Below are 18,062 nucleotides of genomic sequence, written 5' to 3'. Positions count from 1 at the left end.
AAGGAGATGCCACAGCCTCCCTTGGCAGCCTCCTCCCACCTCCCTGACCACCCTCACAGGTAGAAAGTTTTTCTTACATCTCAGCTTTTCCCATGGTCCAGCACCTGCCTCTTTCCCAGCCTGACCCTGTTGTCTCTCTGCTCTCCCTTCAGGTACCTGCAGGCAGCAAGGAAAAGCCCCTGAGTCTTTTTTCACAAGGTTGAACAATTCCTGTAGCAGCTGCCTCCCCTCATCCATCACATGCTCCAGCTGCCTGACCCTCTTGGTGGCCTGGCTGGACTTCTGTAGTCCTAAAAAATCCTTTTCTTTGGGAATTTCCAGCCATGAGGGCAAAAAAATGAATGCAGTTATGTTATCCATCTAAGTGAGACCAAAGGCCTTAAATTAGGGATAGTAACATCAGAAAAATCTTCCCTCTTTTCTCATTTAGCACTTTGAACCCAATCAGAGAAACACCTAGAAGTATGTGAGAGATTCAGAGAGAAATCACCCAGAAGTAAACACTCATTGCAGTCAGGTTCAAGAGAACTGATTTTCTCACCAGAAGATAAATGTAAAGGTTGAAAAGCAGGTGCATGGCATAAAGCTGCTCCAGGGTTATGCATATATTTGCCACACTTTCAATACTTTCAGGTCTGAAATTTTGGGTTATCAAATCAAATATGTTGAACTGGTTGAGCACATTGTAATTTTAGCCAGCACACTAATGAGCTGTGTAAAAAATAAATCTCCTTATGCCCACCTGAAACATAATCTGTGCTGACTCAAGCTGACTTTGTGAGCAAGATGGTTTCTTCAGCAAATGTCCAGTTTGGCTATTTTAATTTTAGCTAGATTCAGTACATCTGTTAAACATGTACTGAGTTAGCAGGAACAGGAGTAATTCACAAGCAGAAGTGCTGCTTGTACATTGCCCAGTAAAATGGAAGGAATGTGCTTTTGATGATATCTCAGAGCACAGGATGACTTCTGTAAAAGAGATTTAAGGGAAAAAAAAACTGACAGAAGCTTTGTGACACGGTGGAAAAATATGGATTAAATGTATCAGAGCTGTTGCTAAGAGGAGCTGACAGAGCTGCTGAGATAGCTCAATGACCTGATTAAAGAGTAGCAAGAAATTGTGTTCTCTGTCCACCTCTACAAGGTTTCATCATAAATTATTTCATTGACTTGGTGTATAGAGACTCCCTCCCTAAAATAGATGTCAAATTGCTATGTAGGCAATCCTCAGGAATATACAGAGATACCACTGAATCTCATTACTTGTGTGAAATTGAAAAGAAAAACATCCTTAGGTGTGCAGGCTGAAACTGAGAAGTCAAGAAACATTATACTGAATATTATATACTTGTAGTATGAGAAAAAATACCTGAAACACTTGGGTCTCCAGGAAGTTTTAGATTGCTGTGAAAAGTCATCATTAAAGTGTGAAAACATCTTAAACTCACTCCTGGATATACCATAATCTGTCTTGCTCAGTGCCCAGCCTTTTCACTGATCCACTCACTGTCTATAAATATTTTAATACCCCTGAAGTTTGGTAGCAGCTTCTTTATTAGCTCATATCCCCAACAAGCTTGACTTGAAACCCCTTATTAAATGCACTTTAAGGGCTTTATACACCTTCTTCTTAATGAGACTTATTAGAAGTTGAATAAGTTTTCTACCTTCTCTCTATTCCTAGAATATCTCAAAGGAAATTTTGTTAATGTACATTTGATTGCATCAGCTCAGCCTCAATGTTCTCTATAGCAACAAATATGCTCTGGCTACGTCTGTCAAATCTTCCCTCAGCTTCTTCCTCCCTGCCTTTTATGGCCAAGCCTTCCACACAGGTTTGCTTCTGTGCAAAGTCTTTCCCTCTAAGGATCTAGATAGGGAAATGTCTTTCAATTATTTTGATGAGTTCTTCACTCATCCTGTAATTTCTCTCACATGCATCCAGTGCATGATGCTGCACATCCTTTGCTTGAATACCATGGACAGAACAGGAGCAGGAGAGCCCAGCATAAAAACTGGCAATTCCTTAGTCCTATCCTCCCATTTTGCTTTTTCTTCTTTTGTTTTCTTAAACTCTACTTCACATTTCCTTGCTTGTATTATATAAAAAGCAGATTTTATTTGAAAGTTCAAAGTCCCATCATAGAATTTACATAAAAAAAGAAGAAAAATTTCACAGAGAAGACAGAGAAAAAGGAAATTAATGTCAGAAGGTCTGAGAGGAGAGGTGTGTTAGAGAGGGGTTCTCTCTGAATCATGTTCTACTGACTTTGTGTTAGAGCTTTTTCTATTTCTGCACACTGCTTAGAGTTGGATAGACCATCAGTAGCCAACCTGGGACAATATAACATTAAAAGGAAAAACAAATCCAGTCCATTCATTTCTTTTCAATTTGCACATGAAAACACTCTGTGTACATTATTTCAAACCACACAGGGAACAGTTCTCACAGCTCTGCCTGGTAACCAAGGGATGGGAGTGAAAACATCTCCCCTGTTAAATTTGCTGAAAACACATTACAGAGCACGCTATCAAAAGAAAGAAAAGAAAGGTGTTTTCAAAAAAAAAATTCCCCACGAGTGTCTCACTGTCCGTGAGAAATCAAGAGCAGGATGGGAAAGGCTGTTTACACAGGCACTGAGCCAGGAAACTGTGTTTTCCACAGATCCAGTCATTCAGGGAGCACATCTCCGATTTTCCGGAGCTGCTGCCTCCTCTTCTGCAATTCCAGAAGGAAATCCATCAGCAGGTGAGCAAACACAGCGCTCCTGCAGCATTCATTCTGCCTCTCCTTTGGGCAAGTGCTACCACACCGAGGCCATTTGTAGGAATTTTACACAGCGAGACAAACAAATGCAGAGAGCCTTAAGGAGCTGCGGGAATCGCCACCAAAAATCCGCCTGGGAGCATCCTCACTGCTTTCCCCGTGAGAAGCAGCGCTGCTAATTAGCAGGTTTGATGGAGAACGCCGTGAGACAGGCAGACAGAAAGTCTTGTCACTTTATCTGTGCGTGCTCGCTGCATCTCAAGGCGCGTTGGGCTCCCCGAGGATCATGTGAGGCTGGGTTATAAATGGGGAGGGCTGTGATGTAGAGCTGGCAGTGTGCGAGCCCGGCAGCTGCCGAGGGTTCTGCTTTCCTGTGCTAAGCTGATTTACTTGTTTAAGGTCTGACCTCATCATCCTGTCAGCATGGATTCCCACCTATGCAGCGAGCAGCAGCGAGAGCTCGAGGTGCGTTAAGCGGGAGAGAGAGGGAGCTGACGCTGTTTGTTCTTTTGTTGCTTTTTCTTAAGAAGAGAAACAGAGGAGATAACAAAGAATCCATTTCCTTCCTAAAGAATAGGCGCTTCTTCTTCTTCTTTTTATTTTTTATTTTTTTTTCTTTCATTGAAAAATAAAAATAATTTAAAAATGTCGGTGTCAGGCAAGAAAGAGTTTGATGTGAAGCAGATCCTGAGGCTGCGCTGGAGATGGTTCAGCCACCCCTCGCAGGGCTCGGGCGGCTCCGGGGGCTGCCACCAGCAGGAGGGATACGAGCACAGGGGCACCCCGGTGCAGAACAGGCTGAAGAGCCACTCTCGGGACAGAAACGGGCTGAAGAAGAACAGCAGCCCCGTGCACCACAACATCCTGGCCCCCGTGCCCGGACCGACCCCGCTGCATCCCCGCTCCATCCACAGCTGGCACCAGCAGAACCTGGTGGAGCAGCTGCGCTCCGCCGAGGACAGCCCCAAAAACGGCGCCCGGGAAAACTCCGGCAAAGAGGATCCCAGCAAAGCCGCGCAGGAGCTGCAGATGGTCACAGAGCAAAATGCAGATGAATCTGCAGAGAGGTAGGAGTTTTAAAGTCTGCGCTCGGAAAGGCAGACTTGTTTCCAAGTTATTCCCTGAAAGTGTCTTTGTTTCCAGCCAGAGTTCCTTGCTGCATTAATCTCACTTTGTATGTGTGCACACCCACACTCAGACGAGAAGGAACACTTCTGCATCAGGAAAATGAACAGAAACATTGTCAGGAGATTTTGATCTTTGCTTAAGGTACATCATTCCATAACTCTTCCATATGCATACAATCTGCCAGTTTGTCAAATTTGCTCTATCAACATTCACAGCATATCCATTCCTTCTCCTGATTTATCGTGTGTGAGTGCAAGGAAAAGAGGAGCTCCTGACATCCTGTCCTCCTTCTGACTTTATCAATGGGTGCAACTTTGACAAATGGGCTCTCTGCTTGCCATTGATCTCTCAAATTCCTCACTGATTTTCTTTTACTGTCATCCTGGCAAGTAAAATTAACCTTGAACTAAGTGGAAAGGAAGCATCATTCTTTGCTTTTTTAAAGGTTTGTCTGAAATCCCAGTACTTTCACAGCTTATTTAGTATGCTAAGACAAATATTTTCTTCAAGGTCAGGTGAAAAAGCATTACAGCTATGAGAGCTTAAAGGTGTAAGCACAAAAGAAGAGCTATTTTTAAGTTGTGAATAGCAGAAAATACAATATTAATACCGCTTATTTAATTAAGGGTTTCTTTCATGTTTTCTTTTTCAAAACTCATGTCAGTGTTTTTAGCTTATCCATCAACATTTTTACCCCACCTTTCCCCACCTTGGACTCCAATCAAGCATTTATGATATGATTATTTGCATCATTTGATGAGATTGCCATCAGTCTTTGGACATAATTTAAACACATTAATTGCATTTAAATACAAATTTATCTTACTCGAAGTTTCAGTTCTCTCAGTAAAAACCAGGCTGACAGCTTGCACATTTTTAGCAGTTATTATTTTTCAAGTTGTGCATCTGCTGTGGGGAGCATCTGCAGATGGAACAGCAAAAACTGCATTCCAAAATGTCACTTGGAAACCAGTCCCAGTAGTCAGTAGTCCCAGTACCAGATAAAATCATGACAGAATAAAGCCCTGAGGAAGGACTGTGGCAGTTCTGTTTCCAAGGGCAATGGTTTGGAATGGGCAAGCAGCAGAACCTTAGTACACTACTTTAAATGATAGTACAAATTTCCTCAAAAAAATGTGATTTTAGACACACCTTAGAAGGAAAATTGATTTAATTTGAAGAAAAAGAAGGAATACTTATTCACCCAAATAAGATTCTACACCATGTGAAGAAGGAGGTAAAAAAAAAAGCTAAATCAGTTCAGTTTGGGAGGTAATAAACCACTGCCTTCTAAAATAAGATGTGACATTTTCTCCAGCTATATATAAAGTTTCTGCTAAGACCTCCTGAAGTTTTGTACCTTCATATCCATTCCAATTTAAGTCCTGCTCTTGAGCTGTTTGAAGTTGCACTTTTTAGGATAGTTTTGGAACTGGATATATCATATATTGTTACAGTCAAATAAGTGGATTTCTTTAAGGTATCAGTAAAAACTATCATTGCATGTTGTAGATTAAAATCTATCTTAACATACATCTTAAAAAGCTGAATTGGTAATAGATTGTCTATAAAGTGATTCATGACTATGAGTTTCTCTATAATTAAAATTGATTTCAGGAAAGTAAAACTGACCATTAAGGACAACAGAGCTCAAATTGCTTAAATATGTATCAATAGAAACCATCAAGCAAAACACTATTCCCTTCCTCTACAGCATCCAGACATTAATTAATAAATTAATTGGAGGGGTAGAAATGAGATATTGAGAAAAAATAAGGAGAAGCAGCCTTGTATCTACATCTACCTAAATCTAGGATGTATATATTGATATCTGGATTATTTTCAACTCTTCAAAACAATGTCTGATCTTTGAACTCATGCCTTTCATCATTCCAGGCCTCCTTTTCCTTTAGAGTCCCAGACAGCCCCAGTCAATGGTATTTGACTGCTGGTGATGAAAAGTGAAATTCAGGTGTTTGCAGGATCCCCATGGCCACATTCTCACACTGCTGGAGCCACCACAGGTGCTGCAGCTAAATTTCACATCCACACCTGAGACAAAGACAAATTTTAAACCACAAAAGCACCACAAAGCAGTTGTCTCCAAACCAGTGGATTTTTCTCTGCCTGGAGAAGTCTCATTTTTAAGTGGATCTAAACCAGGACTCTGCTGAGTGTCACATGGACATCCAAAATAGTAGAAAAGGAGAGAGAATCTGGCCAATAACTCCACCCTGTGCAGAGCATGAAAGCAGGTTGTACTGAGTCTAATGTTTCCCATGGAAAACTTTGGAAATGTAAGAACAATATTCTGAATTTCTTCAGAAAAATTTGAGCACCCTGGGGTTTGATGAAATAAGGGTTGGTTATTGAGGAGGAAAGTTAATAAAGTTCCAAACAACAGTTCCATTTAGAATACATGATCATCAATGCATTTCTTTCTATTTTCTTCAATCCATTTTGGTATTCCTGTCCCCAAATTAAATAGTGCAAGACTTAAAGAAACCCTTCTAATCTATGGGCTTACTCCTGAATTATATCCCATGACAAAGTAAATGAGGCTCAAGTGACTAAAACTCATTAGTTTTGTCCTAATCATAACCAGTTAATGTGTGAGCAACCAATACATTCTGGCCCATAAATAAATGGTTTATTGGCACAAGGGTAAGGAAAGCCTCTCAGCATCCTGGGGAATGGCTGCTCAGGGAACCTGCTCAAACAGGAACATCTGAAATGATGAGCCTTGACCTGCTGCTCTGAGATCCTTGTGGAAGTTACATCTCCAGTTTGAAAAAAGATGAACACTGGACAATCTATATTTACTGACCTCACTTCATTCTCACCAGTCTGCTCCTTGAATGAGGGAACTCTTCATGGGTGGAAAAAGCAAACCAGCTAAAGTCTGCACAGCCACCAAGTTAATTATTTGTAGAGTGTATCTCCCAATAGAGCATTTTCTGGTATTACTGGGGTGACCAGCAATCTAAACTGTGCAATGTGGCCATGCCAAGGGAGACAGAACAGCTGCAGAGATGTCAGGTTAAAGAGGGAGCTGAAGTGAGCTCAGTAAGAAGCCACAGGAAATAAATAACCTTTCTTTCAAAGAAAGTGTTGTGGCAGAGATGCAGAGCCATCAGCACACACTGAGAGGATTTGGTGGATTTTGTCAGCCAACAGAAACTTTGTGTGCACCCCATGAGCACACGTGTGCACACAGACTGACAAAGCACTGAAGCCTCCTAAAAAGGAGAACTTAGATATTGAATTACTTTGATTACTTCCCTTAATAATTTCTGGACTCACAGATAGTGACTTCTGCATGAGAGCACAGTGCCAAGGATTTATTACCATCCTGCCACATTGCCACATCCATTCCTGCCTGCCTGCCAGCTTTCTGATCCCACAGTTGTGCTATTGCAGACCATGTGTGCTGGTGAAGGATTTCCTAGTTGCCCAAAGGCACTTAGATTTCAATAGCAAATGTACCATTCATTCATCATTTTTCTATACTGCATTTTTTTTTTCTAATTATGTGGCTGAAAAATTGCTGACAAACTGTAGCTTGGGACAAATTCTAGTTTTGCTAGGGACAAATGTTTTCTAATTCCCCACATGAGAGAAAATATATTTCTAATTAATTTTAATGACATTTTTTGATGTTGTAATCCAAACAATCATTACTGATGCACATGGAAACAGATACTTGGGAGGTGCATCCTCCCAAAGGCAATCCTTCTCTGGTTTTGATCAGCTATTCTTTTAGTTTGTGTTAAGACTTGAAAATTCACTTTTTTTTTTTGGTGTTGGCAGACATATGGCAATAACTATCAGACTATTTTCTTCACTGTCTCTGACACACACACATAAACACACACACACGTGTACATGACTATTTCAGAGGTTTTCTGCTGAGAGTTTACCTTGAGTTTTGCTTTTAGCTCCAGTTGCTGATGACAGCCTTGGCTCCCATTCCAGTGTGATATAAAGAAAAAGAAAACAGGTGAAAAATGCAAAATTTCACTAATTTTGCAAGAGAAAATGGAACATAGGAGTTATTCTATGAAATCACGGGTCAAACCAGATTGAGAGGGCTTTTGGCAATATGAGTGAAGTTCTGGGTGTCCAAATAAAGAGTGGGGCACAGGAATGACTGATAGTGGATGGCAAGGCAGCAGCAAAAGGCAGGACTGTGATGTGCCCTGTGCAGAGAAGGGGATAAAGGGGGTACATCACCACACTGCTTCCCTGTGCTGGGTAAGAATTCAGTTCCATGAACAATCTCTGATGCTCAAGGTAAAGTTTAGAAATGACAACTCCTAATCTCACATCACAGCAGTCCATATCTTTAAAACAGAACTACTCCAATTTTGTTTTCATTGAACCGCCAGCATTTGGAAAAATAAAAAAAAACTTTCAAAAAATCTTTAGTTTAACAAATAAGTATTTTAGGAGCGTGATAAAGATGCTGGGCATGCAGTCAGACAGCACAATTTAAACTCATTAATGTATTGGTCTTTCCCCATCAGTATAGGCAGCATATTGTTCTCCTTATACTTCTTATTGCCATATTGTTCTCCTTATTCTTCTTATTCTCTTATTATTCTTATTCTCCTTATTCTATTCTTATTGGCACACTTTCCTTCTTTACACCCTTTGCTTGTGTTTGAGAATTGCTGTAAGTCCAAAGAGCAGCAATTTTGCAGTCCTGTCTCAGAATCCCTGTCCTGCAGCTCTGATCTGTCCTTGCAGCAGGTCTGGCAGAGCTGGATGTGCTCCTGTTGGAGAGCTGGATTCCTTCTGTGCCATTCTGACTCAAATCTGTTTGAGTGTCCTCAGCAGTTGTTTTTCTCTTCTCAGCAGTGTGGTGCTGTGGCTCATGCCTGCCTTGTGATTCATGTGAAACTCCTGCTTCTGTACAGAGACCTGTTCCCAAACCATCTGCACATTTTTGCAGTTATTTGTTCCTAAAACCAGTTCTTTGCACAAATCAATTCCATCTTGTGTTTATCAGATAATGTCTCCAATTGGCTCAGCTAGCTCTGATTTTATAACCCTGATTTGGTGATTTCATGTTCAGTTCTGATTCAGTACCCCACCATGCCTGCAGCTCTTCTCAGCTTGGCACAATCTCCAATTGAAATATATAATATTACAGATTTCTCTTTATTTTTTCAAGTAATTTAGGAAATTTATGAGAAATTATAGAGGGACTTCAGTGCTAAGTTCCCTTCCTATTTGTCAGTGAACCATTGATAATTTAATAGCATGATCTCAAACCAATTTCACACTTCTTCCAAAATAGATTACTCCAGACAGTCCTTGAGGTTGAACTTTGCACTATCTGATATAACACACTGAAAAATAATATTTTTATATTCAAGGTATACATGAAAGTTATTTATTTTCTGTTCTCCATAATTTCTATTAAAACCTGTAAATGGGGGTCTTCAATTTACTTTGACATGTTATCCTTGGCAAATTCTTGCTGACTTAAGTTTTGTTTCTAAGTGGTTAGAAATAATAGTTATATTAATTTTACACTGTATAATTTGGCAAGAAGCAGCAACAAGGAAAAGAAATTATGTTTGTGTCTTGTGAGGAATGTTTCAGTTTTTTTAGCATCTATAACAATTGAATATAAATGGCAACAGCACATTTTCTAAAGATGATTTTCTGCAAGCCTGCAATGGATAACAAAAATGCTTCCTTGTTACCTCAGGGACAAGCAAAAACTAATTTTCTTTTAATAAGGATCTTTAGCTAAAGGTCAAAATATGAGTTTGAAACTGGATTGTTCAAGATGTTTGCAGCTGATTTGAGAGGAGTCAGAAGTGGCAGATTTTATGGAAATTCACTCAACTGCTTGAAATATGGTAGCTGGAAGTAACCAAGAAAATTTGATATCTAATGTTTGCTAAATGTGGAAGATCTATAAAGTTATAATAAGTGGTATTTGATGCAGGTTTAAAATCTAGGAGGAAAATCACCTTTTTTTCCAGCAGTTGATAATTCACAAAGAGGAACAGACCTTCAGAGGCCAAGTGCAAATGCACTGAACAGTGACCAGTGGATTAATTCTGAATAAAAGTTGTGACCTCATACAGGAGCCCTTGGTACAGAAATTAGAACCAAAATGTCTCAAAGGCATCTTTGGGATGTATTCCTACTCTCACCTTCTATTATGACATCTTCTGAAGAACTTGAAAAAGCAAAAAAATGGGGTATTGAAGTGGATTGAAACAGTTATTGAAGATGAAAGGAATGAGTAGAATTGTATTTTGAAATTAATTTTATATTCACTCTGTGGAAGGAATGGATATTTATTCAATTTTTTTTTCATAGCTAAATAAATAGAATCATAAGAAAATTTAGGCTGAAAAGGGGCTCTGGATATCATCAAGTCTAACCCTGTTTGCCCACCAAGAAATTGATAATGAGAAATAATCTGACTTACTAGAAAACACACAATATTTTGCAAGCCTACATTTAACAAGCCTAGCTTTCAAAGATGAATTATTACAGGCAAGGGAAAAAAATGCCATTTAATAGTAATTTAAGAATCTAGGACAATTCCAGTCATTTCAAAACAATTTTTTTATGATTCAATTATCTTCTCATTTTCACTCCACAGAGCTCAGTCTCAGCAAAGACAGCTGCTAAATGACTTTTTAAAGAGTTATTACTGTTCTTAAAATCACTTCTTAATGTCTCCAGAAAAAGTTAAGGAGATGATTAAACACATGTGCCCAATGCAGAACAGTTTTTGCAGACACACTGAGATTATGCAACTGAAAGATCAACAAAAAATCAGAGAGCTGCTGAAACATTCTGGGAAAAAGGGGGAGAAGGTTTAGCTTGGTTTCAAAGTTATAGCCAGAGAGGATCCTAGAAGAAAGAAATTATTTATTTTCACCCTTGGTTGGTGAATGAATAATTTACTTTGGAATATTGTAATGAGGAAAATTACTAAAATTCTACAAATGTAAAAAATAAAGGGATATTTTTGGTTATAATCAAGCAGCTAAATTTGGCCAACTAAACCAGACCGGTTTGGTTTAGCTCCTTTCATTCTGCTAGAATAAAATAATTCTCTAGTGTATTTAGAGAATGATTATATCAGGCAATTAAATAAGACTGTGGCTTACTTGTTGTGCACCTGTTGGTGTGCAGGGTAAAAGAATTTAGAAATGAAGCTGTAATACTTTTGGGATTCACAGAAAGAGCTGAAGAGAAATATAGGATATAAATGCAAAGAAAATAATCTCCAAAACAAAGTCATAACCAAATTTATTCCTCTGTGACATCAAATTCCCTCTCAGTGACCCCATCCACAGAAACACCAGCACTGGAAATTCCCACCCTGCTGTGACAGCAAATCTGCTCCCAGACCCCTCCTCCCCTCCTTTTCCAAGCAAATGCTTACTAGTCAAAACTCAATTCAAAGCAAATTAATATAGAACAAGACCAGAGAGCCCGGCTCTTTACAAAAATTCTGCCCATCCAATAATTCTTAGCTTAAAACATCTTTGATTTCATTGTAGTAATTGTTTCCATCCTATGTGACAAGTCAGGATGTTTCACTAAAACCTGTCTGCTGCTCACAGGGAACAAGAGGATAACTCAAAGTATTTAAAGGAACATCTTGCCTTCATTTCAGGTTTAAATATATGCTAGAGCATCTAAATTCACATAGTTTCAAAGTGTTTTGTCAGGAAATAGGCACTGTATTCCTAGGGTGTTTCACAGGGTAAAAAGTTTGCATCTTCACATTCTTCACTAAAACCCATTTAGGCCAAACAAACATTTTTAGTGGGAAAGAAAGCAATGGCTGATACCTGGCCCTTCCTTCAATTTTGTTGTCCATATTTTGAAAACCTTGGGACAAGAATCTAGATTTCTTACCTGGATATTAACATTTCATCAAATTCAAGCACTCTCAACCTAAATTTTTAGCTTTGTGACTAGGATCTGAAAATCAATGTATGGGCTATGTTTCAGATTTGTTGCCTGCTTTTTTTGTTGCCCCAGAGCAATCACTGATATCACAGTTCACTCATGTAAAAGAACATTTTCCTGGGGACACAACCTGAACTGAGCAGGGTTTTCAAACACCCAGATTTGCCTGTAAACAGCTTTGCAATGCAAAGTGGAATTCATGCACACTATGATTGATTCTTTATATTTCAGAGTTGCACAGCTTATCTTCTCATTATACTGACATCACAGAAATCAAAAAATCTGCTAGGACTTCCCACTACAATGAGTAGAGACCAATATAACTCCAATACAATGTTTTGAACAGCAAAGGCAACACATTTGAGGAGGTGGGCAGCCACTGTCACCCTTGGCCATGCTTCAGTTTACCTGATAAATTACAAGTTAAGAGGAAGGGAGACATTCTGGCAAGAAATGAGCATTTTCAAACCCTGCTCATTTTAATAGAAGTTGAGAAAATGAAGAACCCTTTTGAACTGGGCAAATAGACCTTGATTTAAATGGAAATTGTGAGCAAGCCACTAAGAAATCCTAGGAGTTGGAGAAAAGCTATTTTAAGCTATTACATATGGTTTGAGTTGCTAGGGAAACCTCTTTTACAGTGCTCACTTAGCACAGATGCTCAGGAAAGCTCTGTCTCCATGTCAGACCATTTCAGAACACTGCAGAATGTGAAGAAATAGAGATGCACTCACACACACATGCAGGCAATAATACCTCAGTAATTTTATCTTAGTCATGTTCCATATCTTGGCTGGGAGGTTGTTCTCTCTGCCATGATCACCAGAACAAAAGCTCTGATTCCAGACTGAGAATATTTGTTCAATATTGAATATTGCTTTCAGTTTTGATCCATTGGGGTTTGGTGTTTTAGACATTCATCTCTGTAGAGCAGGAGCTTTGCCCCTGTCATGTACTCAGGGAAAAGGCAAAGGAGAGTGGCTGGCTCTGATGCCACCATTTCTGGCCACCCCTTTGAGCAGGGCAGTAAATAAATTTATACTCTGAATAAAAGCTGGGGGATTCTATCATGTTTATAATAGATATATATTGATCATTTAAAGATGATAATGCTGGTTCTGGGTCATAACTCTCATTACTGCCTCATAAAAATCACTCACAAAAGATTCTCTCCAGCTCATCTTTCACTTTATGGAAAACTACACCTAAAGGCAGAAATTCCCTCCTGTGCCACCCCTGCTGTGTGTGCTGGTGCAGAGGTTTAGGATGGAATTCTGACCTTTCTGCTGAGATGGCAGACCCAGTAAAATCCCCCAGCAGAGCAGAGCAGCCTGTCACAGGGGATTTAGGAGCAGAGCAAGAAAACTTCCTGGGAAGTTGCAGCCTGGTGATCCTGCAGGAACCAGGCTGCTCAACCAGAACACAATGAGCTGGTGAGATAAGCACAGACAGGACAAGGCTGTAAGCACCAATTCATTTTGCCTTCATTTGTTTCATGCACTGAAAGGATCCCAATTTCTGCTAAGAAGGAGATGCAGAGTGGCTAGGAGGTACAAAATGCCAATAAGGTTGTTCTGGAGGAAGCTCCCATGGGATGCCACAAAGCAGGAGAGCCCAAATGTGCCTCTCCCTCACCCAAATGGAGCCCAATTATTCCTCAGCTGTTTAAAGTTTCCTTATACTTGGTCATTTGGTGTTAAAGTGAATCCAAACCTGACTTTACACAATTAATAATGTCAGGACTGGAAGGGAAATATTTTATTGAATACATGCAATAAAATTGCTGTGTTATTTTTTGTATAACCACATTGAAATGCAAATTTGTCTCTCTCCAGCCTAGTGAATACTACTGGCACTCCAGGGAAAAAAACCTGCCATAATAATAATAATATAAAAGGTATTTTCCACAATGCATATCAGTTACACACTTTTAGCCTTTCTTTGTTCTTCTTTTGATTTAATGTGCCACATTTATTTAGATTTCGTGTTTTTATGCTGATTCAATTACAGTGAATGAGGCTGACACAGACCCTGGCTTGTTGGAGCAAATTATCACTATTATCTGTCCAGATAAATGCCAAGTCACTAATGGCATGGAGAGAACAGGTTCTATTAAGCCAGGCTGTCAGAAATTCTGTTAAATACACTTGATACTGTCAAATTAAAGCAGACCTAATGTTCTGCCTGTAAAGGTTGTAAAAACAATGTTCTTTCTCTGTCCTACAAAGGTGCTGTGGGCTCATGAGCAGAGGTTTCCTCACTAAGGAATCCTGCAAGGTGCTGCCTCCACCCCCTTTTCTGAGCAAGCACAGGAGATGCTCAGTGGGTGTTCATTTCTGACATTAGCAAAGATGTATTTTATAATAAATGATGTTAAAAAGTGCAAGTCAGTGACCAAAGGGAAAAACAGGAGCTAAAGCACAACACCCCACTGATAAAATTCAAAATTCCTTCCAGTAAATAGGGAAGGGCATTCACAATATGCTGGTTGGTTTGTACTGACTTGAAAGAAAATGCCCTCAACTGAGCCAGAAATGAATACAGCAGGTTAAGTTTATTTGAATTCCTTTCCAAACCTAGGTTTGAGTTATATTTTCTGACACAGAAGCTCAGAAGATAACAGCTGGCTGGAGAGTACTTGGGTATCAGCATATCTGTGCCTAGGGACACAGAAATATTTGGCTTTAATGCAGAGAAACTCTCTCAGGGTGTAATTGCACAATTAAGAAAAGGAGGGAATTGATCACAGATAAATTCATGTTGCTTACAAAACCCTCAATCAGAATAGAAAACTTCAGACTACTTTAAATCTGTGATTTCTACCTGTGAGGCTGCCCAGAATTTTGTTCACATCCTCTCTTCCTCATTTCTAATAAATCTGTAATTATGACAGGGCACTCTGGTAATAGGTTAAAAATCACACTTTCCCTCCCCATTGCAGTAGTGTTTAGCTTTGAATGAGGTATCCAGCAGATCAGCTGAACCAGGTCAGGAGATATTTTGGAACAAGCCTGGAGATTTTTACATGACTGGGGGTGTCTCATAGAGCAAAATGAAATCTGAAGTGGTGCCTTTATCTAGGGGATCATGTTTCACTTGAATGGGAAAAAGAGATAAGTCTTGTTATTTGTTAGTTAGGATCCAGACAAATGTAGGAAAGGAAAAATGTGAAAAATGAAATGGTCATGAGAAGCCTGAGAATAGTGCAACTTTGATGAAAAAACAGAAAAGAAGTGAGAAGCACGTAGGAAGGTATTATGGTAGTGGTTTGAGGTTTAATAAATCAAGGTATCTTAAAAAAAATCTCCCAACAGGATTCACATCAGATCAGCTGCAAGGCTCAGTTTGGGATAATTGCTATTGAGACTCTGCCTTTTCCAAGCTCTGCTCACTGGAGGCACAACCACTTCACATTTGGATTTTTCTTGTACTTGTATCTCCCTTTGCTCCTCCTTGCTCCACTTTTCCCAGCAATAGTCAAAAGGGATAAGTATAAAGCAGGGTCTTCTTCCCCTCACTCTCTCCCATCAGGAGTCTTTCTGAGAAGTGCTTAATGAAGGAACAAACATGGAGTTAATTAGTTTCATCTGGCAATAGCTCTGCTTGGAGTGAAAACCAGCTCTTTTTGCCATTGGCCTGTATTTTGTTTTCTATGTCCTCTACAGGAAAATGCCACAGGCCCAGATCCAGCCTTAAGCCATTATTTTTCATTTTGTACATTCTGACAGCTCGAAATCGTGGTATATCATGCCTTCTGGTCACATCAGTTTTTCTTCTTTAGAAAGATTATCACTTGTTCCCAGGACATTGAGCAAGAAGTGCTCAGCCTCCCTGAGTTTCTCCTTCACTTTTAATTTCCCTACAACACAACCATGTACTACAAATGTGAGTTTGGAATTCATGCATTGCAGTGATCACTTGGCATTACCAGAAGAAAGGATAATTTTAAGATGATAATATATAAAATACTCCTATCCTTTCACCTGAAAGGTTTCACTCATTACTCTTTATTACATAATGTAAATGAATACAGTGTTAACTCTCCTGGAGGATAATGTCCTTGAATGGTGATTTGAACTGGCATTAATTGAAATGATTTGTCTGAGACACTTCATCCCTGAATGCAGACACATATCTATTAAATAAAACACTCAGGCAGTGCAGGCAGTGCTCTCTCCAGGCTGATTAGATATTGCTGCATCTCCAGTTTCTATACCACAGAAATCAGTGTTTTTAAGTCATGTATTAGAACGTTTATAGCAAAACTTTAGGTTCAGATTAGTTCTGTACCAGGAAGAGAACCATTAGAAACTCCTTTCTATGGACATAGGATTAATCAATTTCTTAATTATCTGCATGAAACTAACAGTGAGCATATACCCCTTCTGTAGACATGAGATCTTACAACAGCAGAAAAAGTAGAAAAGGATCAACAATCAAGAGAGTTCACACACTAATCTGGAGACTGGAAAATAATTTTGCAATTCCTCTGTTAAAAAATAATGCCTATACAATTTGCAAAGGGAAATTGCAAATACTGAGGAGAGTGTTTGGATTGACTCATCTTTGTACCTCAAAAATCACAGTGTGGCCACTGAGAGGAGGCACAAAGGGCTCAGGGACTTTGGGTGCAGCTTCCATTTTCCAGTGGAATTACCCCAACAAACCCTGACTTCTATTCCTGGGAGAATTCAAAATATCACGACCCGAATTCATCCTGATATGAATCATGATGACATCTGTCTGTACATTGTCATGTCTGGGGGAAGCACAAGACTCAAACTGCCACTGAAAAAGTAGTTCCAGTGTTTTGCTGAAGCTCCTGCAGTTAATGATATGCACATTTACACTTGCAATCCCAAATGGGAAAAGTTATTTTAACTAACACTGACTGAGAGAAGTGACAGGTTTATGTTAACCTTAGCAATAAAAAAAAATTGCTAAAAACAGGCAGTTGCAGGAGCTCCAAGTTCTAAAGGAATTATCAGAGCTTTCATCTTAGTTGGGAAGGCAGGAATATCTCCATTAACTAATTGAAATAAGTTATAAATTTTGTTTACTTATTTCTTAATTTGTACATAATTTTCTATCATCATTATGATAGAAATCTATTATTATGATAGAATATCTATTTCTATCATCATGTCATGCTAATGTTATAACCTCAGCAGACATCAACAATTTCCCATGCTCTCCTAGGACCCAAAAAACTTCACAATAAAGAATGAAAAATAAAGAAGATGACTGCAGCAGGGATTTCAAGGCAGAGGCTGGGGCAGTTACTGTTGTGCTACAATTTTATCATCAATTAATACAAGCACTTTATTTTTTATTTTACTTTTTTATAACATTATCATTATTTCATCTGTGTTCAGAAATGGCTTCCTAACTGAAATATTTTCTATTCTCAGCCAGCTGCTGGGGTTTAGCTGTGACAGATGCTGTGATTTTTGTAGGAAAAGAGTTTTTGTCAGCAGCCAGAGGGGCAGAGCTCACAGGGGTGAGCAGGACTGAGCTGTCTGGGGAAAGGGGCTGAGCTGCACTTCTCTTAAACAAGCAAAAATAAAAGAGAGAAAAGAAAAATGATGAGCTGCCCTGGAAATATTGCTGCACAAACAAACTGAACTGGTGGAGTTGCAGTTTTGCCTTGGCACATCCAGAGCTGAGCCCTGAACTCCAGACTGGGAGAAATCCATGGGGTTCCTCACTGGTTCCCAGTTTGCTGCTGGGAATTGAAATTAAAATTTGAATCTCTAAGTGACACCAATAACTGGACTTGGTGAAACTGAATTTCACAAATATCATAGCATCTTAAATAGGTCCATTAATTGGTCACCATAAAAATGTTAATAACAGCCTCATCAACACCAATAAAATTAAAAGACTCCAATAAATCACTTTGTTTTTATACAATATTATGCTTCTAAGCTTTCTTATCATCAGGTGTGCTTCCTGGTTTTGGCCAAAGGCACACTGAATGAGGTTTAATAAAACACTGATTTTTAAAAAGGACATGGCAAATAAATGGCATTTATGTGTTATCACATTCTAATGAAATAATGAGGAAATCTGGATTTATCCTTTATATACTGATTAATGAAGAGTGCTCTGCTGATTAAAGTGAAGAGTTCTTCATTATGACAGAAAATAAATCTAACATAATTCAGGAATTTAAATTTAAATAATTGTAGGCCTGGAATGAACCACCAAA

The 18,062-nt window shown here is 39.1% G+C and overlaps 1 protein-coding gene across 5 annotated transcripts in view; it reads left to right on the top strand.

The window, feature by feature from the left end:
- Positions 1-18,062, top strand: part of KLHL4 (kelch like family member 4) — a 70,735-nt gene that overhangs the window by 30,321 nt on the left and 22,352 nt on the right. For 2 of the 5 annotated variants that reach the window (XM_079319221.1, XM_079319220.1), the window contains exon 1: positions 3,372-3,834. The exons of 1 other annotated variant lie outside the window; for it this stretch is intronic. In XM_079319221.1, the coding sequence (XP_079175347.1) occupies positions 3,413-3,834 (422 nt within the window). In that variant the 5' untranslated portion in view covers positions 3,372-3,412. Of the gene's footprint in view, positions 1-3,071; positions 3,835-18,062 lie in introns of those variants that run through there. 2 more of the 5 variants (XM_079319219.1, XM_079319222.1) reach the window with 2 other exon arrangements.

This window comes from Erithacus rubecula (assembly GCF_903797595.1).
Source record: "Erithacus rubecula genome assembly, chromosome: 15".
Taxonomy (NCBI): Eukaryota; Metazoa; Chordata; class Aves; order Passeriformes; family Muscicapidae; genus Erithacus; species Erithacus rubecula.
The sequence above is the reverse complement of the archived record's forward strand: the minus strand, read 5'-3'. Positions and strand labels throughout refer to the sequence as shown.